The sequence below is a fragment of the Nelumbo lutea genome, chromosome 6 (assembly GCF_056320005.1).
Source record: "Nelumbo lutea isolate HS-2025 chromosome 6, American lotus-T2T, whole genome shotgun sequence".
Lineage (NCBI taxonomy): Eukaryota > Viridiplantae > Streptophyta > Magnoliopsida > Proteales > Nelumbonaceae > Nelumbo > Nelumbo lutea.
Window position 1 is genome coordinate 62,555,147 of NC_142689.1, and position 27,474 is coordinate 62,582,620.

A 27,474-nucleotide genomic window follows, 5' to 3' on the forward strand; every position below is an offset into this window, starting at 1 on the left:
ACTTTTCCTTTTCCTCGAATCACTAACAAAACGGATTGAAACCATTCACGAAAATTGGACCCATTTAATTTGTGTTGGGTAATCTGCAGAGAATGGATTATGTCAGAGGTGGTGAAGGAGGTTCCAAGGGATCTCGATGCATTCATGGTTGAATCTACTGCTGTCGAGTCCACTGTTGATGAAGAATGGCTCGTTCCAGACATCGTCGCGGGCTCTGATACCATGAAAACAGAAACAAATGTTTGAAGATTTCTGTTCTCCTTTCATTAAGAAGATCTGTACAAATATATACAACTTCCAATAATCAACCTAGGAGCTATTCTAGGAAACTAACCCGCTAATTTAGCCTAAAGAAAAAAAAGGAAACTAAATCACAGCCTAAATAAGAAAATAAATAACTAAAAAAACAGGAAAGATTCTAACTCGGATTCCACAAGGAATAATCCTCGTCATCCCTTTCCAACAGGACATTAGATAAGGAGAGGCCAAAAGGCAAACATATAGATCCTTAACCAGCAATGGAGGAGAAAGATCCATCTGCTAACCTCACTTTATCTCTTCTAGAGAGAAGAGAATATGTTTGCAACAAGGTTGACTTACCAATCATGTAGTTGGATGCACTAGAATCAATAATCCATGGGGATTTCGGGTTATTAGCAGACATATGGAAAGCTGAGGCAGAATTACCTGAAGAGGAGGCAAAAGAAGTAGAAGGTGTGGGTCCAAAATCATCATTGTGGAGAGCCCTACCATATTGCTCTAAGTGGTTACGGAAGGAATTGATAATATCTTCCTTTGGGTCAGAACAAGGGAAACAACCTTGAGAAGCACTCTGATGTTCATGAGATGCTAAGTTAACCAATTCCTGTGCCCATTTTGGTTTCCCATTCAATTCCCAACAGGTTTCACGGGTGTGCCTAGATTTTTGGCAATGAGTACACTACAATTTGTCTTTATCATCTGTCTTTTTTCTGATTTACCCCTTTTCTTGGTGCCCCAATGTTACCCCTCATAGCAAGAGCAATAGTCTCCCCCTCCGGAGGATTCTTCATGGCAGACTTCCTACTCTTTTCAGACTGAACAAGTGCATAAACCTCTTGGACAGACAGAAGATCCTTTTTGCCAAAAATCTGAACACGAATAGATTCATACACAGGATTCAAACCTAGAAGGAAAGCAAACACCATTTGCTGCGAAACTAACTTTTTATATGCTTTAGCATCCCTTTCACTTTCCAAATCAATGTTCTGATAATAGAGTCTAGTTCTTTACAAACTGAAGTGAGAGCAAATAATAGGTCAATAAGCTCCTTTCTCCCTGCTTACATGTCGAAGATTCTTCTTGTAGTTGATAAATTCTAGCATAATGCCTCTGCTCTAAATAAATTGTTTGTGCTTGGTCCCATATTTCTTTTGCTGTCTCGGTCCACATAAAATTTTGTTTGACGGATGGTAACATGGATGTCAAAAGCCAAGACATAATCATGTAATTCTCTTGGTCCCACTTATCGTATTCATCAATACCAGCACTAGGTTCCTTTATTTTCACATTAATATATCCTACCTTACCCCTAGTTGTGATATACAGTCACATCTCCTTAGACCACGCCAGGTAATTCCTACCATCCAACAGGGTAATAGTCATTGGGAAATTCATGGAGTCATGACCACTACTCGTTCCATCTTGATTCATGGTGGTTCCTGAAGTTGCACAATCTTTAGTATTCATGATTTCAGTCGATACACACCACAAAGAGAAATTCACATCCCTCACTCTGAGTGATTAACAATCAGAACACAATTTTAGTTCATGTAGAAACACACTTTAAGAGGTCAAATAGGTCTCCAAGGCTAATATTAAGCCACAACAATCAGTATTCTGCTGTTATGCTAGTCACCTGAACATTCTCACAGGTGTAACAGATCCCTCCAAGGCTAATATTAGCCACAAACATCAGTCAACTACTGTCGTACCAGTCAGCCAAATCAGATCACTCATGACCTATAAAATTTCTCACAAGAAACTTGGTTTCTAGATCATCCGACCTACAAAGAAGGGGTTAAACCCACCTTATATCATTCGGTTGGGGCAAACCTTAACCTATTCTTGGTATCTACACCAAGAACCAAAAAAAATGGTTCAAAAAAGGTCTCTCTGTTCAATCCGAGAGAATTCTGGGTTTACCAGTCCAACACAAAGAAAGAAAAAACAACAAAAAAGAACAGTCGACCTCTTAGGAAGAATCAACCAATCATCAACAACTTCTGGAATCACTTAAGTTTATTTTCAGCCCAGAGCAGATGAAAGAAAAAAAAAAGGCGAACAGTTATCAGGTCCAGAATGAGTTTGTTTCCTTCATTCTCAGTCCAGAATGAACAAAGCAATCCTTCAACCGATGCAGTGAGGAAATTTACAGAGCACCGACCCGCTCTGATACCATGTTTTCAGCAAGGAAAGAGAAGAAGAAGAAGAAGAAGAAGAAAGAGGCAAAAAGCATGAGAACCAAAAAAAGTCTTTTCTGGCAGCACCAACTTTTGATTTAAATAGTAGGATGACCAAAACATAATAAAAGAAAGGTAAAAGACAAGAATGCCCCTCAATGGCATATAGTACTGATTACATCACCTATGACCACATTTCCCCCTCTCACTGTGCCTACCTATCTGCAGTTGATAGCATCCCCATACACAAAAATGTGGAAGAGGCTTTAAAATATCCTGAATGGACAGATGCTATGAAGGAGGAGATTAATGCCCTCCATAAGAATCAAACATGGAAGTTGGTGGATCTTCCAAAAGGGAAAGACCTAATGGAGTTTAAGTGGGTGTTTACAGTGAAACACAAGGCAGACGGGATAGTTGAAAGGTACAAAGTAAGGATAGTAGCTAAAGGATACACTCAAGTCTATGGTGTTGACTATGATGAGACGTTTGCTCCAATAGCTAAGGTGAACTCAATTCGAGTTCTTTTATCATCAGTTGCAAACCTTGACTGGGAATTGCATCAACTAGATATATAGAATGTTTCTTTAAATGGTGATCTAGAAGGGGAGGTGTACATGGTTCAACCCCTAGGTTTCTATGTTAAATGAAGTAAAAATAAGGTGTGCAAGCTAAGAAAGTCCCTCCATGGTTTAGTAAATTTCATATGGCGGTTCAGCAAGTAGGGTTCAAACAATGTCAATCCGATCACACTCTCTTTGTGAAGAGATGTCAGGAACAAGTGGCTACGTCGATAGTGTATGTGGATGATGTCATCATTACAGGAAACTGGAGCACAAAAATACAAAAGTTGAAGGAATTCCTTGCCTCTCAATTTGAAGTGAAATATTTGGGTCCCCTATAGTAATTTCTAGGAATTGAAGTTGCCCACTCAAAAAGGGGCATCTTCATTTCTCAGAGAAAGTATATCCTAGACCTGTTACAGGACACAAGCAAGTTAGGTGTAAAACCAATTGATACCCCTATGGATGTTGATCATAAACTAGGAGATTGTGATGGTGAACAACTGGAAGATGTGAAACAGTTTCAAAGGTTAGTGGGAAGGTTTCTTTATTTGTCCATGACACGTTCAGACATTGCTTATTCAATTTGGGTCCTAAGACAATTCATGCATTCCCCTAAGAGACCACACATGGAGGCAGCAAATAGGATTCTTAGGTATTTGAAGAAGTATCCAGGAACAGGGTTGCTATTCAGCAAACATATTCATCTGAGAGTGGAAATCTATACAGATGTTGACTGGGTAGGTGTTGTGAATGATAGAAAGTTCACAAGCGGGTACTATACTTTTGTAGGAGGAAATCTAGTGGCCTGGAGAAGTAAGAAACAAAGTGTAGTTGCAAGGTCAAGTGTCATAGCGGAGTATAGGGCTATGGCACAAGGGGTAGCTAAAGTTCTTTGGTTGAAGAACCTTTTAGGGGAACTTAGGGTTACTGTTCACAATTCTATGTCCCTCCATTGTGACAATAAGGCATCTATCAACATTTCTAGCAATCCTGTCCTACATGATAGGCCCAAGCACATTGAAGTGGACAAGCACTTCATAAGAGAAAAATTCAAAAAGGGAGAAATTTGTACTCCTTATGTCAAATCCAAGGAGCAACTTGCTGATGTTCTCACAAAAGGGCTTCCATACTTGCGGCACAATGAACTGTGTGACAAGTTGGGCATGATAAATATATTCAGCCCAACTTGAGGGGGAGTGTTGTTGGATTGAAGTGTTTTATTTCTGTTGTTAGATTGTTGTCAGCATGTTCTTTTCTTTTATTTAAGTTTTTATTTTTAAGGTAGGCTACCAGGGACCTACTTGTAATTTCTTTTTTTATTTGTTACATCATATTATTATAAAAGAGAAGTTGGGCGCCGCCAGCCTAACTTTTTGACTCTCACACATCTTTCTTCCCCTTCTCTTCTCTCCTCTCTCTTCTCTCTCCCTATTCTTGTGAGAAAACAGTGCCTAACCCCTTCCCTCTCCCATCCAAGTCTTACCTGGACTAGTTAGCTGGTGCCTTAGGCTACTAGAGTCGCTATTGAACCACAATGATTTTGATACCATTCTCGGAGGTCCCATCACCTCCATTTCCTAATTTGATGGGTGGCGACTCCATTTCCAGCCCAAGTGAGTCGTTTTCCCGATGCTCACACTCCCTAAGATTTGGGAACGAATGCTCTCAAAGGAGGGATTTAGCCCTACAAGAAACTTAAATATCTGATCTTCCTCAATCTGTTTATCATGATTTTCTCTACCTTTGGTGTTCTCCCAGTCTAAAACCAGATGGTGATCAAGTTCCTCCAAAAGACCCTCCAGAGTTGCAAAGTAGGTGGCCACAAAGAGGTCTCCTAGGTTCATAGCTGCAATGTCCTGGTTCAGCCTATACACCCAAGCAAAATTCTTTCTCTGTCCATAGGTTTTTTGAAGCTTGTCCCATATTTTATATGATATGCTATAATGCTGTACTGTTCTTGCAATTTTGGGTGTCATAGATTGGAGAAGCCAAGACATCACTGTGGTATTCTCCCTACACAAAGATTTATACTTTGATTGATCAGCCTTTAGCACAGTGACCTGTCCATTAATGTGTCCTTGCTTCCTCTACTGATAATAGCAAGCTTAGCTGAAATGGCCCATTCAGCATAGTTGAATTCATCCAACTTAATGTTGGTAATTTGAAAGGTAGGGCTGTCAAAAACAGGAAGTATATCTCTCAACTTGTTTTCCTTTGATGAAACCTCACTAGTTATAGACATTCTTGACAGCAGATACCAAATGTCACACCCAAGAACACAAGATAAAAATACCAAAGAAACAAATATAGCAAGGGAGAATACAGCTTACCTTCTGAAAAACCCAAAACTAGGAATAGCCCAAGGAAAAACAGTTCCTCAAGATTCAAAAAGATGAAAACGTTGCAAACTAATAAATTTCTGAAGTAGAAACCTCTAGAAGATTATACTTCTTGTTGTAACAGAATTTCAGCTAGCTCCCCTTTGCTGTAAAATCCTAGACCTGAACTCAGGTCACACTAGCAATCTGTGGACTGCTCCTTTTCTTGCCCTATCAGGGCATAAACAAAATTTCTTAGGGTTTCCTTGGTTTCTCTTCCAAGGAGAGACCCTAGAGGAAGAACAGGTGCTCTAGGAGCCCACAAACAGTCTAGAATCCTAGGTTGGACGTGAAGACAGAGAAGAATAGCAAGAAAAAAAGAGAAGAGGCTCCGATTCTTGAAGAGAAAGCTTCAAGTGCTCTGATACCATATAGTCTGGTGAGGAAGAATGAAGAAGAGAAGAATGGAACAGTCTAAGATGTTTTGAGATTGGGTGGCAGTTTCTCTCCTGCTCTACCCAGAAATTTAAATTAAGGTTTAATAGAGAAGAAAATTACATAAAAGCCCCTTATTAGGTGAGCTGAGAAAAACAAAAGAAACACATAATGTATAAGTCCCAGGCCCACTACTAACCAATACAACATTTAAGCCCACTAACATATTATGTCTCACAACAAAAACAAACTACTAGAAAGAAATAAAAGAAAAATAATTGGTGACCCTATCTGTAGATTACAAGAGTCACAAACTGTAAAGTTCAAATTGACGTTTATACATGATGAGTTTTAGGAAGAATTCAGAGAGGGCTTCTAGATGTGTCATGCATCATAAGACTTGGAAACAGCCTCTTTGTATGTACAGGGGAGGGGTAAGGCTGCATACATCTATCTCTTCCCAGATCCCACATTGGTGGGAGCCTCATGCACTGGGTTGCCCTTTTATGTCTATCTATCATGATGTTTGTAAGGATTAAAACAGAAAAAGTACAAACTGACTTGATAAATACACAAGTACCTTGTCTTGTAGTCCAACAAGATCCTCTACAGAATCAAAGGTTACTGAAGTCTGAGCTATATGGTATCCATCTGGCCCAAAGCTTTCAGATTTCACATCTGAACTTTGGCTTCTTTCAGGACTTAATCCCCTAGCGTCCTCATAATGCTGCGTTACTCGAAGTTGGGAGCTTTTTGAGCTCAATTCATTGTCTGAATGCCACACGTTAACTTCTGACTTATAATCTATTTCCTCGTGGTCATGGCCTATGCTTTTGGCACTTTCCTCATTATCAGATAAGCAATGTGATGTTTCCATGTGATTGTAGTTTGAACTGTGTCTGTTTGAAAAATGTTTATTTATATCATCCACATTCAAGGACATATTCCTACTTTCAGTTAAAGGAGAAGCCGGTGATGAAGATGAATCAACAATGTGCATTAGACCATCTGAAACCCCTTTAAACTGGTGCACAATTTCATCCATAGCATCATTCACATTAACTGTTGCACAAAAATAAAAGCATTAAGGTTCATAATCTAGAATTCCAACCACAGTTGAGTAAATATAGGATTTATCACATAAAACATAAACAAATTAATAAATGCTAGAAATGCATAAGGTAGATTATCAAGAAGTTTATCAGTAAGATAATCAGTTAAAGATTGACAGCTAGACTGTTAACTACGGTTTGGCAGACTAGGATGTGATACATAGTAGATAATGTCAAAATATAGGGTTATTTTTGGGGGGGTGGGGGGCTCTGGGGCAACAGCCCATACTTTATTTCCCCTTTCTTTCCTTCCCCTTCCCTTTTATTTTCTTTGTTCTCTCTTTTTTTTCTTCTCTTTCTTTCTTTTTCTCACTTACCTTTCTTTTCTTTTTTCTTTCTGTCATTTTTTTTGAGGCATATGCCTCTAGCACACATGCAAAAGGCGTATGAAGCATATGGCTCAAAGGCATCAGCACTTCTGGCATACACCTCAGGGCATTTTGGGGGCGCCTCTCCTGGAGGCACACCTCCCATGCCTTTCAAAGCACTGTTTTGAACTTGGTATGAGAGCAAATGCATCAGAAGTCTTTCCCTAAATCTAGTTTATCAGAAAAGGTTGGCTGACATAATCTGTATGGCCTGATTATGTCAGCAGATGTACAGCCAGTAGTATCTGGGTTTTCTTTCAAGGAAGATGTTGGAGATGTAAGGGTGTTCCTGTTTCTGCAATCTTGTTATACATCAGGAGATTATGGTGTGATTCTAGGTTTGCATAGGGATTATTCTGTGATTTCAGTTTATCTTGTATGTTGAGGCATATAAGCCATCTATTTGTTTGGATTAGGTTTGAGATTGATTTAGCAAAGGAAAGGGATTATCTTATAATTTCAGAAATTTAGGCCATATAAGGGAAGAAAATTTTCAGATCCGAGTAGAGTAATAGAGGAAATCAATGGATCTATTTAGGGATTTCACTTCTGAAATAATGAAGAAAGATGCTGCAAATGAAATAATAAACACGAAGAACTTGAAATGCGATACACAAGAAAGTGAATCACAAAAAAAGGTGTCATCAGCAAACTGCAAGTGGGAAACCACTGGGTGGCAACTGCAACTACACATAAAGTTTAGTCCTAACCCCTCTTAGCCTACTCCTAGTACCTAACTTAAGAAACTAGTGCTGATGCCAATTAGTTTGTTGGATTTTGATTCATTGAAACCAGCACAGAGAAATATGACAAACTGATGATATCTGATGCAAAAACATTTGATTACTTTCATTTTCATCAATCTGGATCAGCACATAGCTCATTTAGGAGAACCTGTTAGCCCTGTAAACTGGCATAGTTTGTGTTTAATATGACATTTTTTTCCAAAAAGAAAAAGAAAAAAAAAAACTAACCAAAGAAATTATGCAACAAATATTTGTTCTACCACAACACCGCTTATAATAATCCATGAAAAGAAATTTTAGTTCCAGATAATGACCTAGAATTTATCTCATCTCTTGGTCCATACCCATCCACCCTGCACCCCCTGGCACACCTTTTTTCTTCACAAGCATATATGCATGCATGATGAACTGAAATGACAAAGCATAATATGTTTTCCAGCAACCATAGACCACCACTCACATGAAATCCAAAATGAGGTAAAAAAGAAGAACCAAATACCTGCCAACTCTCTCATTACCGAGGTAGATTTCCCAAAAGAATAATTCTTCAAAAGTGAAAAGATAGTCATTATTCCAACTATTATTTGGCTTCATAAGAAACAAATAAGTTTTGATGCATATCCATGTAAACAAATAGAACTCTATGTCAAGAAGATATACACCTTTGAGGAAGCACTTAAGAAATCCCACACTTCGTGCTGCTCAGCAACATTGGCTATTGACAAAAGATCCTAAGGAATGAAACATGAGACAAAAGAAAAATAATTGGAATAAACACTTAAAAAAGGAAATGTGCCTGGCAACAAAATTTATACCTGCAAATATTTGTCAAGCTTAATGCAGCGTTGATGAACAATAGAATCATTAGTACTTGATGAAAGGTATCGTTTTGGGGGCAAATGTAGTGTATAATTTGGTATGCCCTTAAGGTGTCGATGCAGACGCTCAAAGTTTCTATATCTGCACTCATTATGGTCCAAAATATCAGAAAAAATAATGGAAGATCAAGTGATGAATATGTAAACTTATGAACTTTACAGGCTAAATTACAGACTACCAGCCTATACTTTGGGGGTAGTGACACCTAGCTCCCAGAACTTTCATTTACAACAAAGACCTCTTGAACTTTTAGATTCCAATACTTTCCCTTTAACTTTAAAAAGATTCTCATGTGACTATCATGTGCTTGTTAAATATTTCTAAATGCCTATAGTGAGAATAAGCCAAATGGGCCTTAGTCTCTTCATTTCATTTAAGTTATGTTTTATGTTATGTTTCCAGTTATGGGCCTGTTTTGCTCTTTTTTATTAGTTCTTTAGTTCTGGCCGCCCCATTAAGGGCATTCAGGGAAATTGTACTCAGATTAGAGTTAAAACAATAAAAGATATCATTGGGGATGAGAGAGAGGATTGAACTCTTCTTTTCTTTCTTCCTTTCTCTTCTTCTCTCATCTCCTTCCACAAACTTTTGCAGAACTTTATCTTCTTTTTTCTTTCTATTTTTCTGATTTATTGCAGGTGTATTTTACAACTGGGTATCAGAGCAGGTTCTCACCTTCAACATCTTTCCCCTTTCATGGCCCATACATAATGTGTATAGTGAACTGGTTGGCTGATTAATTAGCAGATTATGTAGCCCAGTTTGAGGGTTTGTAGAGAGGTTTGTGGAGATTTTCATCCTTAGTTGAGCCCAAGGTAGGTTCTTGGAGATTTTTTCCAAAAACCCTAGATAATTGGAGAAACCTTGTTACAAGTCCTAGAGACACTTTGAAGCTAGCACTTGGGGAACAAAGGGAAGCCTTTTGATTTTCATTAAGGGCGATTTGTGTTGAATAGAGTTTTGGAATCTCTGATAGGAGCGTGTAGAGAGAATGGACCGAATGGGCCCTAGTATCTATTCTTTTAGTTTTGTAGTGTGTTATTTATTTGTTTGTTAATGGGACACCCACTTAAGGGCATACTTGTAATTAACTTAATGAATGAAGATTAACAAAAGGATTAGAGAGGGGAGAGAGGAGATTGGCGAGCCCTTCTTCTTCTTCCTCTTCTTTTCTCCATCTTCTTCCTTTGTACTGCTGTCATCACCTTTTCTTCAACTTTTCTCTCTAATTTTAATCATATTTATATCAATTTGAGAGGACTGATTCACTTCTAGGTATTAGAGCATGTTTCTTTTTTCCCTTTTTTTTTTCTTTTTTCTCTTTTCCCATACACCCTTTGATTAGGAGAGTGTATCGAGAGATAGGTTCTCTATAGTTCAAAGGACCTTTTGGCTAGTTGGTAGAGGGTTTGGAGAGTTGAAGTCTGGCCAAAAACTGCCAAGAAGTGATGCTGTAATTTTTTTTTTTTTGCCCAAAACCCTAGCCGATTAGAGAGTTTCGAAGTTACAAGTAAAGGAGAAGCTTTTGGTGTGGTGCTCAGTGCTTGGGAGGTGTATTTTGATTTCTAAAAGAGTGTAATTCAGTCCTAAAAGAGATTAGGAAGCTCTGGTAGGAGCAACTGCAACTTCTCTCTTTCTCTCCGACAGCCGGGCACAGTGAAACCCTAGTTTTCAAATATTTGGGTACTATTTTGACTTCAAGTAAGTTTATAAAGAACAAAATTCTAGTTATTTTATTTTTGTTTGATCAATGGAACAATATGGAAGTGAGTTCAAGCAAATGCCGGTATCCGGGCCTGGCTCGGTAGATTCTGTTTTGATTGGTGTGACCACAATTAAGTTAGATGGAACCATTTACCTAGTTTGGGCACAGTCTATACGGATTTGTCTGTAGTAGAGGTAAATTAGGGTATCTTACAAGCATTAAGGTGAAACCCAAAGAAACAGACCCTGCATTTGAGAAATGGATGCAGGAAAATTATACAATAATATGATGGTTGGTCAACTATATGCAGCCCCATATAAGTCAACATTATCTTTGGATGTCTTTGGCCAAGGAGATCTAGGATAGTGTTATGGAAACTTATCCACAAAAGTTGAATGTCGCAAGAGCCTATAAGTTGAAGAGTGATGTGAAAAATCTAAGACAAGGGGAGAAGAGTGTGGCAATTTACTACTCTATGCTGAAATCACTATGGCAGGAAATTGATGTTATGGAGATAGTTGTATGGGAGAGTGCAAAAGATGCAGAGACTTTTAGGAAATTGGTGGAACGAAACAAGATGTTTGAGTTTCTTACAGGACTCAACCCTGATTTTGACATTATTAGTCAGAATATTCTGGCCAAGGATGAGGTAACTCTTGCCCATGCATATGCTATGGTAAACAGTGAAAAGAGTAGGCGGCAAGTTTAGTTATAGAGTCCACCTACAGAACACTTTGCACATGTTTGAATTAAGCCGAAGGGTCCAATTAAGAAGAAAGAGTTGATATGTGAATACTGCAAGAAATCGAGGCATACTAAGGACACTTGTTGGAAGCTTCATCCAGATCTTCTAACGGATGGGTTTAAGATGCAATTTTAAGAAGACTAGTCAGATAGGAAAGCCTAAGATTACTAATGTTGCCAAAATGCTCGAAGGAGAGAATAAGGAGAGTGAAGAAAAGTCATCCATGGTACAGTTGGCAACAATGAAGGCAGAATTTGAAAAGCATAGAAGGTTGTTGAATCACTTGGAAGCCACTGTCTCTACGTCCATCCTTCAGGCAACACATCATCATCATCCGCATTTGCTCACTCGGGTCACTCGAGTATCCATGTTCTGCAAACCAAGCTTCTATTTCATGTAATCATAAAATCCCTTGGATTATTGATTCTGGTGCATCAGAACATATGACCAGCTTGTCTAACCTTTTTTGTCCATATCACCTTCTCTCTGGTAAAGAGAAAATATCCCCTGCTCATGGGTCTCTTGCTCCCACCTCTAGCAAGGGGGATATCAAAACCTCTGACACCCTTGTTTTATCCTCTGTTCTTCATGTCCCCAAACTTATTACCAATCATTTATCTGTTAGCAGCTTAACTAAATCCATGAACTGTAGCATAACCTTCTTTCCTACTCATTGTGTTTGTCAGGACCTGAAATCTCAGAGGATGATTGGGAGTAGCCATGAAGTGAATGGAATATACTTGCTGGACACACCTGATATGAATCTTTGACCACCTCATGGAGTAGCCTGGGAGTCAATTTTGTCAGACTCAGTTGATAGAGTCATTTTATGTCATTTTTGGCCTTTTTCTGCTTTGAGCCATTTGTTTCCCAAAATGTTTAAGGGAGTGCCTTGATCGAGTCGTCATTGTGAATCTTGTGAACTTGCAAAGCATTGTAGACAGTCTTATTCAGTAAACAATAAAAAATCCATTTATCCTTTTCATATTGTGCACTCTGATGCGTGGGGGCCATATCATTTGCCTACTATAGGTGTTACAAGTACTTTATCCTTTTTATTAATGATTATTCTCGTTACACTTGGATTTATCTCATGAGATCTCAGGATGAAGTACCGACTATTGTGCAAAAATTTCATGAACTTGTCCGAACCCAGTTTAATACCCAGATCAAAATATTCTATTCTAATAATGCTAAGGAGTATTTTGATAAGAACTTTCATCCTACCTTGAAAACTTTGGGGTTATTCAACAAAATTCTTGTTCTTACACTCCACAATAGAATGGAGTGACGGAAAGGAAGAGCCGTCATCTGGTTGAGGTTGCCACATTCCTACTTTTTGCATCCCATGTTCCTATTAAATTTTGGGGAGATGTTGTCCTTAGTACTACCTTTTTGATTAACCATATGCCTTCTCAGGTTTATAAAGGACAAAATTCTAGTTATTTTATTTTTGTTTGATCAATGGAACAATATGGAAGTGAGTTCAAGCAAATGCCGGTATCCGGGCCTGGCTCGGTAGATTCTATTTTGATTGGTGTGACCACAATTATATAGGAAAATTGGTGTGACCACAATTATACCCAAAGAAACAGACCCTGCATTTGAGAAATGGATGCAGGAAAATTATACAATAATATGATGGTTGGTCAACTATATGCAACCCCATATAAGTCAGCATTATCTTTGGATGTCTTTGGCCAAGGAGATCTAGGATAGTGTTATGGAAACCTATCCACAAAAGTTGAATGTCGCAAGAGCCTATAAGTTGAAGAGTGATGTGAAAAATCTAAGACAAGGGGAGAAGAGTGTGGCAATTTACTACTCTATGCTGAAATCACTATGGCAGGAAATTGATGTTATGGAGATAGTTGTATGGGAGAGTGCAAAAGATGCAGAGACTTTTAGGAAATTGGTGGAACGAAACAAGATGTTTGAGTTTCTTACAGGACTCAACCCTGATTTTGACATTATTAGTCAGAATATTCTGGCCAAGGATGAGGTAACTCTTGCCCATGCATATGCTATGGTAAATAGTGAAAAGAGTAGGCGGCAAGTTTAGTTATAGAGTCCACCTACAGAACACTTTGCACATGTTTGAATTAAGCCGAAGGGTCCAATTAAGAAGAAAGAGTTGATATGTGAATACTACAAGAAATCGAGGCATACTAAGGACACTTGTTGGAAGCTTCATCCAGATCTTCTAACGGATGGGTTTAAGATGCAATTTTAAGAAGACTAGTCAGATAGGAAAGCCTAAGATTACTAATGTTGCCAAAATGCCCAAAGGAGAGAATAAGGAGAGTGAAGAAAAGTCATCCATGGAACAATTGGCAGCAATGAAGGCAGAATTTGAAAAGTATGGAAGGTTGTTGAATCACTTGGAAGCCACTGTCTCTACATCCATTCTTTAGGCAACACATCATCATCATCCACATTTGTTCACTCGGGTATCCATGCTTCTGCAAACCCAGCTTCTATTTCACATAATCATAAAATCACCTGGATTATTGATTCTGGTGCATCAAACCATATGACCAGCTTGTCTAACCTTTTTTGTTCATATCACCTTCTCTCTAGTAAAGAGAAAATATCCCTTGCTCATGGGTCTCTTGCTCCCACCTCTGACAAGGGGGATATCAAAACCTCTGACACCCTTGTTTTATCCTCTGTTCTTCATGTCCCCAAACTTAATACCAATCATTTATCTATTAGTAGCTTAACTAAATCCATGAACTGTAGCATAACCTTCTTTCCTACTCATTGTGTTTGTCAGGACCTGAAATCTCAGAGGATGATTGGGAGTGGCCATGAGGCAAATGGAATATACTTGTTGGACACACCTGATACGAGTCTTTGACCACCTCATGGAGTAGCCCTGGAGTCAGTTTTGTCAGACTCAGTTGAAAGAGTCATGTTATGTCATTTTTGGCCTTTTTCTGCTTTGAGCCATTTGTTTCCCAAAATGTTTAAGGGAGTGTCTTGATCGAGTCGTCATTGTGAATCTTGTGAACTTGCAAAGCATTGTAGACAGTCTTATTCAGTAAGCAATAAAAGATCCATTTATCATTTTCATATTGTGCACTCTGACGTATGGGGGCCATATCATTTTCCTAATATAGGGGGTTACCAATACTTTATCATTTTTATTGATGATTATTCTCGTTACACTTGAATTTATCTCATGAGATCTCAGGATGAAGTACCGACTATTGTGCAAAAATTTCATGAACTTATCCCTACCCGGTTTAATACCCAGATCAAAATATTCTATTCTAATAATGCTAAGGAGTATTTTGAGAAGAACCTTCATCCTACCTTGAAACTTTTGGGGTTATTCAACAAAGTTCTTGTTCTTACACTCCACAGCAGAATGGTGTGACGGAAAGGAAGAGCCGTCACGTGGTTGAGGTTGCCAGATCCCTACTTTTTGCATCCCATGTTCCTATTAAATTTTGGGGAGATGTTGTCCTTACTACTACCTTTTTTATTAACCGTATGCCTTCTCGGGTTCTGAATTTCTAAACCCCCTTTAGCCTTCTCTTTCTGGATAAGGATATCTTCTCCCTTCCTCTCCAAGTTTGAACATAAGGCACATAAGTGTGTTTTTCTAGGATATGCCTCCACACAGAAAGGATATTGTTGTTTTGATCCAGTCAATGGCACCTGCTTTGTCTCTGAGATGTTACATTTGCTGAGTCTACTCCTTTCTTTAGTATTCCTCCTGAGGGAGAGCAATCTGAGGAGCCCTTTGCTATGTCTCCAACAATTCCTCTTCTTGTTCCTTTTGAGTCATCTGCTGAGTTGTCCTCTTCTCCCACTGTGACCACCTCAAGTGTTCCTGCTCTTCCTCCATCTCATCCTCCTATAATTCCCTCACATCCTGTTCTCCAAAGGTGGTACCAAATACACAGATTCAGGCATGGGCAAGTTGTTTCCACTCCTACAGAAGAGTCTCTTGCTCTTACCATCATTACCGAGGTAACAGGTCAGCCTACCTCTGACCCATCTACTTCCTTCCCAAACCTTGATCTTCCTATTACCCTTCACAAAGGCAAGCAGAAGTGTACAGCCCATTGTATCTCTAAACACTTGTCCTATAGCCTTCTATCCCCTACCTATTACTCTTTTCTTGCTTTTGTTTCTTCCCATGTGATACCCAGGTCTGTACCAGAAGCCCTATCTAAAACTGAATGGAGGGATGCTGTGATGGTTGAACTAGATGCTTTGCATAAGAACCATACCTGGGATATTGTGGATTTGCTAGAAGGGAAGGAACCAGTGGGTTGTAAATGGGTATTTACCATTAAATATCATTTTGATGGCTCTATTGAGAGATTTAAAGCCAAATTGGTTGCTAAAGGCTACACTCAAATGTATGGTATTGATTATCTTGAGATCTTTGCTTCCGGGAGTGTATGGAAAGGAAATGCAAGGGAAGGTGTGTAAATTGCAGAAATCCATTTATGGTCTCAAACAATCTCCTTAAGCCTGGTTTAAGAGATTCAGGTCTGCTCTTGTCTCATTTGGTTATACACAAACTCAATCTAACCATACCTTATTCTTGAAAAGAAGTAACTCTTTGGTGACTTTTTTGATCGTTTATGTTGATGACATTGTGGTAGCAGTCGTACAAGACTACAAATTTGAACAGAAAATAAAAGAAAAATTAGAAGAGAAGAAAAGAGAGATGGAGAAGAAGAACTCGTGGAAGGGTTTTAGGAGAAGAGAGTGGTTGGTTGTGTTAAAACAGCCACCCCACCCTTTGAATTTATATACATAGTTTCCTAATTGTGAAAGAACTTTAATGCTTACATGGCAAGATAAGATAATTAAAACAAATCCTAGATAGGATAGAATAGCATTAAAACTAATCCTACTAGGAAAGCTGATCCTAATCAAAGACTTAATTAAATCTAGTACAACTCAGGCAATCACACGAGTACACTAATGTGGGGTCCACACACTAATGTGGGCTCCACAATTTCCTACACTCCCCCTCAAGTTGGGAGTAGATGTTTGTCATTCCCAACATGCATAGGCCTTCTTCTAACTTCTTTCTTGAAATAGCCTTGGTGAGAAGGTCTGCAAGCTGCATGTCGGAGGTGATGTAGGGGAGGCATACTTCTTGAGATGTAACCTTTCTCTAATAAAATGCCGGTCTACTTCAATATGCTTAGTTCTATCATGTTGTACTGGATTATGGGCTACATTAATGGCAACCTGGTTATCACAGTACAACATTAAGGGTTTCTCATAAACAATACCCGATTCCTCAAGTAATGATCTTAACCATAGAATCTCAGCCACACCATTTTCCATGGACCTATATTTAGCTTCAGCACTAGAATGAGAGAGAACACTTTGTTTCTTACTCTTCCAGGAGACCAAATTACCTCCTACAAAGGCACAGTATCGAGAGGTAGATCTTCGATCATCAACACACCCAGCCCAATCAGCATCTGTGTAGACTTCTATCTTCATGTGGTCATTTTTCTTGAACAAAATGCCTCTACCTGGGGACCTCTTCAAATATGCTAATATCCTTTCAGCTACAAGGAGATGAGTAGTTCTGGGAGAGTGCATATACTGACTTACTACACTGACTGCATAACTGATGTCAAGTCGTGTGAGGAAAAGATAGAGAAGTTTTCCAACTAACCGTTGGAACATAGCTTTATCTTCAAGAAGCTCTCCACCCTCTGCACTAATCATGTGGTTCTGTTCAATAGGTGTGTCTGTAGGCTTAACTCCCAACTTTCCTATTTCTTCTAGTAGATCAAGAACATACTTTCATTGAGAGACAAAAATCCCATGCTTGGATCTAGCTACCTCAATGCCTAAGAAGTGTCGTAGTTCCCCCAGATCTTTCACCTCAAACTCTTGATGAAGAAATTGCTTAAGAGACTCAATTTCACTAGTATCACTCCCTGTTACTACAATAGCATCCGCATACACAGCAAGCAAAGTTACGGAAGAATCCACTCTCTTAATAAACAAGGTGTGGTCTGACTGGGCCTGCACGTATCCGGACCTATCAAGGGCTCGTCTGAATCTGTCAAACCAAGCTCTGGGAACTGTTTTAGTCCATATAAAGCTTTGTTCAACTGGCAAACCTTTTTTTCTGTCTCCGTACCATAAAAACCAGGAGGCAACTGCATATAAACTTCTTCCTGCATGTCTCCATCGAGAAAGGCGTTTTTAACATCCATCTGATACAACGGCCAAGAGTAACTAGCCGCAAGAAATAATAGGACTCTGATAGTGGTCATCTTTGTTACTGGTGCAAAAGTTTCTAGGTAGTCAATACCATATGTCTGAGTAAATCCTTTTGCAACTAACCAGACCTTATACCTTTCAAGGGAACCATCAGCATTATGTTTCACAGTGAATACCCATCTACATCCAACCGGTTTTTTTCCTTTAGGCTGATCAACTATCTCCCAAGTATTGTTTCTGATGAGGGCATCCATTTATGCTTTTATTGCATCTTTTCACTCTAGTACTTTCGATGCTTCCTGTATTGTTCTGGGAATGGGAATATCAGTAATGGATGCGAGAAAAGACTTATAGGAGGTTGACAAACGATCATAGGACAAGAACTGAGAAATGATGTGAGTTGTGGATGTGGTGCAACGACGCTTTCCCTTACAAACTGTTATGGGAAGGTCAAGATCATCTAATGAAGGTAAAGGCTCCATGGTGAGATGTCTCTCATTTGTAGTATCTGTGGTACTTGGATCTGGATCTGCAAAAAGAGTTGAGGCTACTGTGGTACTTGGATCTGGATCTGCAGAGGGGACTGGGACTGACCTACACTGCTAATGTCCGAAATCAACCTGTCTTCATCATCTACGATAGACTCTCACATCCCTGCACCTTTGACAACCTTCCCCATTACACCCTTGGATAATAGGATTATATATAAAAATATTTTTTATTTGATATTTAAAAAATTAAGAATTATAATAATTAATAATTATAATGTTTTTATTATATATATATATATATATATATATTATTTTCTATAATTTTATTATATATATAATATATATTAAATATCAAATATATATATATATATAGATATTCAAGCTGGCTCGCAAGCCTCACAAACCAAGCTCTAGTAGGCTCGTGCTCGGCTCATTTCATAATCGAGCCAATGAGTTGGGCTTGAAGCTTGGTTGAAACCGAGCCGAGCCGAGCTCGAGCAGCTCATTTCCACCCCTAGCTATGAGAACTGAAATAGAATCACTTCATAAAAATAATACTTAGGATATTGTTGACTTTCTAGCTAGGAAGGAACCTGTACAGTGCAAGTGGGTTTACACTATCAAATATCATGCTATTAGGAATGGAAACAGGGCAAGGATTACATTCCCCATCCTCGTCCCCGATCCCCATCGAGGAAATAAATGGTCCTCCATTTATGATAGAAGATCTACTTCTGAGTACTGCGGCTTGGTGGCTGGTAATATTGTCTCTTGGAGAAACAAGAAACAATCTGTTGTTGCTCGATCTTCAGCAGAAGCAGAATACAGAGCCATGGCACATGGAGTTTCTGAACTATTGTGGTTAAAATCATTGATGGAGGAACTAGGGATTGAGCATGACAAGCCAATGATGTTATACTATGATAATCAGGCTGCCATTAACATTGCTCACAACTCAGTACAACAAGACAGAACTAAGCATATTGAGGTTGATAGACATTTCATTCGAGAAAGAGTGGCTTCTGGTGAAGTATGTCTTCCTTTCATCACCTCTGAAGGACAGTTAGCAGATTTTCTCACCAAAGGCATTCCCAAGGCGAAACTTCAGCATGATACTGGCAAGCTTGGCATGATTGACATCTATGCTCAGCTTGAGGGGGAGTGTAGAGAAGATGGGCCGAATGGCCCATAGGCTGTTTATCCTTTCTTATCTTTTATGTTCTTTGTTGTAATGGGCCTTATTCAGGGCATATTCTTTCTATGTTATGTTCTTTTAATTTCTTGCCCAAATAAGGGCCTCTTTGTAAATTATTAAAGTTTAACTTAATAAAATAGTGTTAGGGGTGTAAAAGGAGAGATTAAGGTTCGAAACTCTCTTTCTCTGAACCCTTATTGCCGCCATCTTCTTCTTCATCTTCTCTTCCTTAGAAGAATGATTTCTATTGTTTTATTTTGATTTCTGTATCTATTCTAAACAATCCTTTATTCTCAAATACTGTTTTTCTTCTAAACAATCCAACAGATCCAGCAACAAATGGATAGCCCGATTTTATGGTGCATTTCCTCATTACTGAATGACCCATCTTCATGTTAATGATGAAAGGCCTTTAGAGAGTTCATCATATGAATCTCCCTATCACATGCACTCATATTTTAGTGGAGGGAACGAAATATTATGCCCTAGTTTTATTTAGGTCAAACCAAAGTGGCTCCCACTGGCTTTTTCAAAGCCAGATTCAAATGGGCCCTAAACGGATAGGGTTCTGCACAGTTCCTCTTGGGGAGGAAGCTGATGTGGGGCCCACCAAACGGGGAGATCACCCAATGACCTTATGGACACCATGGCAATGATGTGCATTCAGCCATGGTGTGCAAAAATGCCACTATCAAAATAATCATGGGCCAACTACTTATAGGCCATGTACGTAGCACATCACACATCCATTCATCACATGCATGAAACAAATTGATCCAATCAATTAAAATATCTTTAAAATCCTTAATTAATTAGATTAAATCAGTATCAGCCCAAAAGAGTCCATAATGTTATCATATAACATTATCTAGGTACACGGGTTGTACTGCAAAAAGCAGTTCGGCCCATATAGCTAAATTAGGGCTGATTCAGCTTTATCATATTAAAGTTAGGTTTTTACAGAGGTGGGCCGAATTAAAGCTTAAAGTGGGCCGTCAACCCTCTGGCCTAAATCGAATTAGGGTTAGAAAAACCAACCCCATTGAACCAACAATTCGGTTCAACCAATTTGGACCAAATCTGGTACAAATCGGCCCAAGTTTTGGTGTCCAGTTCAAGATTTAATTCAAGAATAATGATATGAAAAATAAATTAATCCAAGATAATCAAATTATCAAGAAACTAAAATCAGAGGGTTACACTATGATTTTCTTGGATATCTTGCAAACCTGCAAAGAACAGTTAATCGCAGATTGCAGAATTGATATCTGCAAAATCACAGATCGCAGAACTTGTTTTTGTGAAATCTTCTTCTCCTCCGTTGCGCGCTCCAGCAATCTCCAGATGGAAATAAAATAGAAAAACCTAATTTTTTCTATTATTACATCACATTGAATTCTTATACAATTCGTCTAAAATAAAAAAAAAATTATTTACAAACCAAAATTGAATAGAAAAGAAATCGCAGGGTGTGCTAATCTTGGCACCAAAAAGATTTGATCTCCATCACATGTGCAGCCCAAAAAATCAAGAAACATTCACAAAACAATTCTATAAATATCAGAGAATAATAAAGATTTATTTTCCAGATCATCTGCCCATAATTTGGGAACCAATTCCCAGAAAAAGTGCTAACTGCGCAAATCGGGTAGAATGCCTTCTGCCCATTTGCACAGATTCAGATCTGTTCCAATTTGGTTTAAAACTTGAACCTGGTTCCGATACCACTAAAGGGATGGGAGATCCATCATATGGATGGCCGAACCCTATAGGAAAGTTGGGCGAAATTTAAAAAATTTCTTTACTCCCATCTAGGAATCTTATTCCCAATTTAGAAAACTACATTTTCAAGGTTCGTTCTTGTAACCAAACTAGACCAAATCTAAAACCAAATTAAGGGAGGGATATACCTAATACGAAGTCAACACAAGAATGCTCCTCCCAACGTAGGTGTTCACGCCCAAAGAGAGTACCAAATCTTCCCTCCATTGAAGATGACACAGCTTAGGGTGAGGCAGGATCAACAAGTAGTTCTTCACCAAGAACTGGTGATTCTTCAGCAAGAATCGAATGGGATAATGAGCACAGCTTCTAAATTGTTTATTCTAGCAAGAAACAATATAAAATCAAATCTTGATCAAGTCCAAGAACTGGAGATCGAACAGGGTAGGGCGGCAAGAGCAAGAAGAAAAAGAGCAGAAGGCAAGAGCAGTCTAACTGTGTTGTCTTCCCTCTGTATTCAACAAATGTGTCTTTGGAGGTTTGCCTTGCTCTCTTATTTATAGCCTTAAAGAGAAAATTTCCTAATTCCATTAGGAGTTTCCTAATCCAAATCTTTTATTTGGATCTGGACTCTTTAAGTGATAATGATAATCCCTTATCTTATCTGCAGATAAAGATCAGCCTTCCTAATCAAATTAGGAGTTCCTTTGATCCAAATCTTTATTTAGATCTAGACTCTTTAAGTGGATAAGGATAATCCCTTATCTTATCTGCTAATCCAAATCCCAGATCCGCCCCTATTTAATTAATCTAATTAACCTAGTTTGAAATGGGCTTTTAAGCCCATTAAGCTTTCAGACTCACTTCCACTTTAATGCTAGCTAGCTTGGCTTTCTTTGTATGGCGTAGGACCCTATCATTGATCTACACATCAGCCACATGGGTTCAGCCTAGCCTCTGTTACAAGGCTTGGCCGAATTCACTGCTGAATGTAGTGAACCCCTGAGTCCATCACTATGGGCTCTTAATGGGCCCAACATTTACACTAAATGGTCCTTGGGTCCAGCCATCTTATAAAGGCCCGAGGACTGTGGGCAGATGCTAGATTAGCACAACAGGTATAATCCTCAATGGTCTTATACTTAACCTCTCATCCTATAATGATCAAACACTGCTCGATAAGAGATGACATCTCCCTCAGCTGCAAGGTGCAGTGCTACACTCTCTACTCACATGGATCCCGGGAATTAAAACCTTTTGCAAACATTTTAAAACCATAATATATATATATATATATATATATATATATATATATATATATGTGTGTGTGTGTGTGTGTGTGTGTGTGTATATCTCTATATAAATATATTTTGCAAAACAAATTTCAACTGTCGACAGTTTAGGTTTCCATCAAAGAGTGTGTATCCCCGATCATTTATTTTGTCCGACAAAGGGACTGATCCTGTCACTATGATCACCCACCCAGATGAATTCTCGGACTGTCCTAACATACCCAGGTTTTGACACCCTCTAAGGATCCTACTGATTGGCATATCAAGACAGTCCAATCTGACATCTAGTGCAGTATCATAATCGAGTCTAGGGGTCAGGTGTAACATTCCAGTTTTGCCCATCTATCTCCAAGGTCCAAGGCAATATTGGAATTTTGGTCCGATTCAGGGTTTCAAGAAAACCCACACTGCATGTACCTCAGATCTCACACTAGCAGCTGAAACAAGCCACCCCAACCAACTTGGTAGTACACCAGTGTCAACATTGACAAGATAAATCTCCCCAAATCTATCCAACGGCTGTAAAGATTCTAAACTAACACAAGTCTCATATGTGTCCAGTTTAAGGGTATTACACAGAAACACACCATAATAACATGAATCAAATATCTACTTTATTCATTTACAATAAATGTCATAATGTACATCATGCTAATTGGAGCTAAGGGCATACACTGTCTTAACATTTATGAGGGTTATCATTCATCCAGTTGCAAGTTAATTCCAACTAAGCATCCAGTGACTTGTTTAAATTTGATTGGACTAGGAAAATCTCTTCGAATCCAAATGCATTGGATCTGGAGTGAAAAGAGATAGTGTGCTTTTCCCTGCCCATTTTTTGTCATTTTGAAATGTCATATTCTTGCCTATACAAATCTTGAAAGGGAATTTTAGTAAATTAACTTCCTCCATCAATCCAGTAAACAAGAAGGACAAGATGTTGGAATCTGAAAGTTCGGGGGGCAAAGTATCACTACCCCCAAAGTACAGGGTGGTAGTCTGTAATTTACCCTTGTTTATATAATATAATAGAAATATGAGTACGATGAATAAAAAGATTAATAGAATACAAACATATATGCATATATACCTTCTATTCACAAACCATGTATTCTTTTCTGCATCTGTCACAGCTATTGAATAAACTGCAAAAGATTTTGACCCAAGCTTTTCAAAGTATGCTCCCACGACCTACAGAAACATAGAAAACACAAAAAATCGAAGATGAGAAAATAGAACTCCAAGTATTACTGCAAGGAGCAAGGTCTCAAGCTAGCCAGATAATTTGAATACAGAAATCTGCTTATACAAGGGGCTTCAAAAGCAATTATTGGTAGGATGAAAGGATAAACATAAGGTCTTGATAAGGGAAGCAAGGAATATGACGAGTTTATCGGTAGCTACATCAAGCTGGTTTCCAAGAACTGTTAACTCTGTAGCTGGTTCTCCAGGACAACAAGGAGTTAGTAGGCAATGTCTTGGGTCAATACCCTACATGATAAAGGTCTATTGTAAGTTTATAGTACCATTTGGAGCTACAGGAGAGCAGCTAGGAGCTAGCTCGTTGTGTAATATTATGGGAAAACTTTACTGATAATAAAGGTATTATGGAAAAACTTTGTACAAAATGTAATTGCAATAGGCATTTGCTCATAAACTTAACAGTTATTGATAAAAAAATAAAAAAGAAAAAAAGAAACCCGAAGATGAGAAAACAGGATAAGAAGATCAGCATGCAAAGAAATGCACAAACAAAACAAACTGATATCATATCTTCATTTCTTACAGACAATTTTCTGATCATATTTCCATAATTTCACATCAAAAATTGCATGGTAAGATTCTTACCTGGCACTTGAGCTTGGGAATATGTACTAGCCCTTCACTGCAGAATACCATACCAGAGGGACTCTCAACTATATTATCTTTATGCCAGCTAGAATTTGGGTTGCAGAATTTTTTAGATAAAGACCCTCCACCTCCACCCATAAATGTTTTTTCCATATCGAGTTGAGTTTTCAAAGCAGAAGTGCTAATTGATCGCTTGAACTGCTTTTTCTTGCAATTAGCAGCTGCAATGGTTTTACGCTCCAATTTATCAGCAAGACAGTCGCCCCCAAAAGATGTTCCTTTCTTTGGATCTTGAGATGACTGTGTTCCAATTTTAATCCCATCATTTAGTTGAGAATCAATATTTAATCCTTCTATTTCCTGCACCATAACTTTATTCTCTGTTCCTGCAAAACTTTCATGATTGTTGGTTAACATTTCCTTGCTTGAATTTCTCACAGGCACAGAATGGCTGGTTTCTGAAGGCCTCATTGCAGGTGGTGATGAATCTCCTGCTTTAACAGGCTTGTCAACTTTATTATTGTAATCATTTCCATTGGACCACATGTTCTCAAGATTTTTAGGAGGAAGAACTTCACTTCTCTGAGTTGCAGCCTCTAACACTGTTGCCCGATCTGCAGAGCATGAGTGCATACGATATTCTTTACACGTGTGGGTAGGGCTATTCATGTAAGTACTAATGGATGGGCTTCCTTGTTCTTGGTGGCTTCCTTTAGACAATACCATAATATCTGGTTGGTTACAGGTTGATAAAATTTTTCCCTTTGTAGATTGACCACCTTGTGTAGATCCAACAGCACCAGATTGATCATGGTGTTTACTAGTTACATCAGCTGACTGATCATCATTTACCTCTTTACTGCCATCATCTACTTTGGTGAGGAAAAGTTGTTCAATTAACTCATTGATAAACCTGGGAAAAACATATCTTCAGTGCCCTTTTGAAAAGCATAATGGAAGATATAAAGGTTAATTGTGAATAACCATTTTAGACTAAAAGGTTGAGATACCTGATTCAAATATCCAAACAGTGAGCTAGAACTAAAAGGAAGACTACATAGTCAATTAAAGAAGTACATCTAAAACTTAAAAAGTAAACAATGTTTAATAGGAATCCAAGTATTTCACATATGACAAAATAATACCTGGAACTACTAACATATGAATTCAACATGTATAATTCAGTACAAAGCCATATTCTATACAGTAAGGCTTAGTACATAGCCAGTTTTTTCTCTTTTTTTTTTTCCTTTTCATCAGAGCTGCCTCAGCCAACTTTTATAGTTGCCTTTCTAATCTCCTGTCCCTTTTGCTTGTTGTATCTCCAGTCCCCTCATCAACTTCTGTTCCCTGATAAACCAACTTTCAGTTTACCTCTTAGGGTCTTTAGTTGTATTTGCTTTGTTCATAAAATGAGTCCTTCTAGGCATAAGTTTGATCCTAAGTTTATAAAGTGTGTCTTTCTTGGTTAAGGTTCAGGGTGGATTCCGAGGAAACCCAAAACTCTAGGGATCAGGGATGGGGTGGGGATGGTATTTGTTCACCCCATTTAACTAGTGATATGCATCTTCATTCTCTTAATTTAAAAGATTTTTATTAAAAATAAAGAAAAATGAGATCCTCCTTCTTCCTCCTCATCTCCCCTCCTCTCAAGTAGGCTTACGCCTCTTTGTGTTCGGGAGGCTTACGCCTCTTACGTTCCGAACTACACCTCATGCCTCTAGGTAGTAGGACGCCTTGCGTCATGCCTCCACATTTTAAAACATTGAAGAAAAGAAAACACTAATGCCCAATTGGCCCATCATCCCTACAGGGGTGTTGTATGAATTTTATGTTTTTGTTGTGCCCCCAACTATTTCTTTTTCGCTTTCTCCCTTATTTTCTTTCCTTTTCTCTCTTGTGTCTTTTTTTAATCTTTTGGCAGTTAATGAGTCTCATTACATATCAAAAGAACATCCACTTTAATGGTAGGGTTTTAGTGAGTTATGGTTTGTGTTTCAAATACTAAGTAATTAGATATTTAGTTATCTTTTGGTTGTTATTTTTTATTTTGGGAATGTACAAGGATTGGCCTGACCACTAATAAAATCTACATATAGTACCCCTAGTATAATTGAATAGCAAGTTGGAATTTGGAATTGAGATTTGTGTCTAGTAGTGCCTTGAGAGGTACAAGTCTCTTCACCAATTGATGGTGGCTCAGTTGGTAGGTTCTCTGACTCATCAAAGTAGAGAGCTAGGATTGAAAAAAAAAAAAAAAGTCTCTTGCCTCTTCTATGCTCTTTATTATTACTCCTTATTCTTGCTAAGAATATTCTCAGCAACATATTTATACTATTTTCTCACTAAAAATATTCTTCTATATGTCCTTACTCCCCCCCCCCCCCATCATTTAGCCCCCATAGGGATGATTTAAACATAACTTATTGTACATTATTATTATTATCATATTTTGCAATACCAAACCTCACCACAATCTCCCCATTTCACCAAGGGACGATGCAAAATATTCTAGAAAGATTTTTTTCCTAATATCTCCTATATATTATTGCCAATATATCAGGCATATTTTGAATTTAATTAGTAATAAAGCATCTAATATTTAAAACTTTAGAATATTTTTTTATACTTAATATTGTTAAACAACATAAAATTGCTCCGATACCATGTCAACCAACATAAAATAAAATAGCAACTTAAGGAGGAAACAAGAAGAAGAAATAGAGAAACACCAAGGTTTAAAGTGGTTCGGCTTGGTAGCCTACATCTACGGTAGGAGAGGAAACATATCCACTATGAGAAGAAGAGCTACGACTCTCTCTCTCTCTCACTCTTACTCTCTTCCCCACTCATTCTTCCTCATTCACTCTTCCTCAAACCCTAATCCCACACAACCACTTGCTTAAACAAGCATAAGACCGAAATACATCAAAATTATATAGAAGCCCCTTTTTCTCCCACAAATACATATAGGTCCCCACAATATTACAAATATACCCAAATATAAAATAACTCTCAACAAATACAATATTGTACCCTTTAAAAAAAAGAGTTGAAATTTTAAATATTGTTACGAGTTGTCTATATTCTATTAAAATCATTAAAACTTTTTGAAAATATTTTTTTTTCTGAAAGAACAAATGAGGATTCTGTAATTGGATGACTGGTTTCTATTTTGAAAAAGAGAACCAATTAAAAAAGAGAATTCTCAATCTGAGCAGAACATATAGTTACAAAAAGATAGAAATCAAAATGGAAAGTCAATGACATTTGTATAGAAGATAAGATGGCTGAAATACTAAAAGGGAGGCAGAGAGTGAAACCTATTAAAGTCTATTAATCTTCTATTGTCTGACATACATGGTTGTTTGCCATGGTTTCGAGCCGTA

At 38.1% G+C, this 27,474-nt stretch overlaps 1 protein-coding gene across 6 annotated transcripts in view; it reads right to left on the reverse strand.

The window, feature by feature from the left end:
• LOC148849210 (uncharacterized) overlaps positions 1–27,474 on the reverse strand; it is a 115,263-nt gene that overhangs the window by 77,331 nt on the left and 10,458 nt on the right. For 5 of the 6 annotated variants that reach the window (XM_088948377.1, XM_088948378.1, XM_088948376.1 and 2 more), the window contains 6 exons: positions 24,083–24,998; positions 23,325–23,425; positions 8,802–8,946; positions 8,649–8,717; positions 8,486–8,531; positions 6,341–6,822 (listed from right to left, as the gene is read on the reverse strand). In XM_088948377.1, the coding sequence (XP_088804503.1) occupies positions 6,341–6,822; positions 8,486–8,531; positions 8,649–8,717; positions 8,802–8,946; positions 23,325–23,425; positions 24,083–24,998 (1,759 nt within the window). The remainder of the gene's footprint in view (positions 1–6,340; positions 6,823–8,485; positions 8,532–8,648; positions 8,718–8,801; positions 8,947–23,324; positions 23,426–24,082; positions 24,999–27,474) is intronic. The other variant, XM_088948379.1, reaches the window with a different exon arrangement.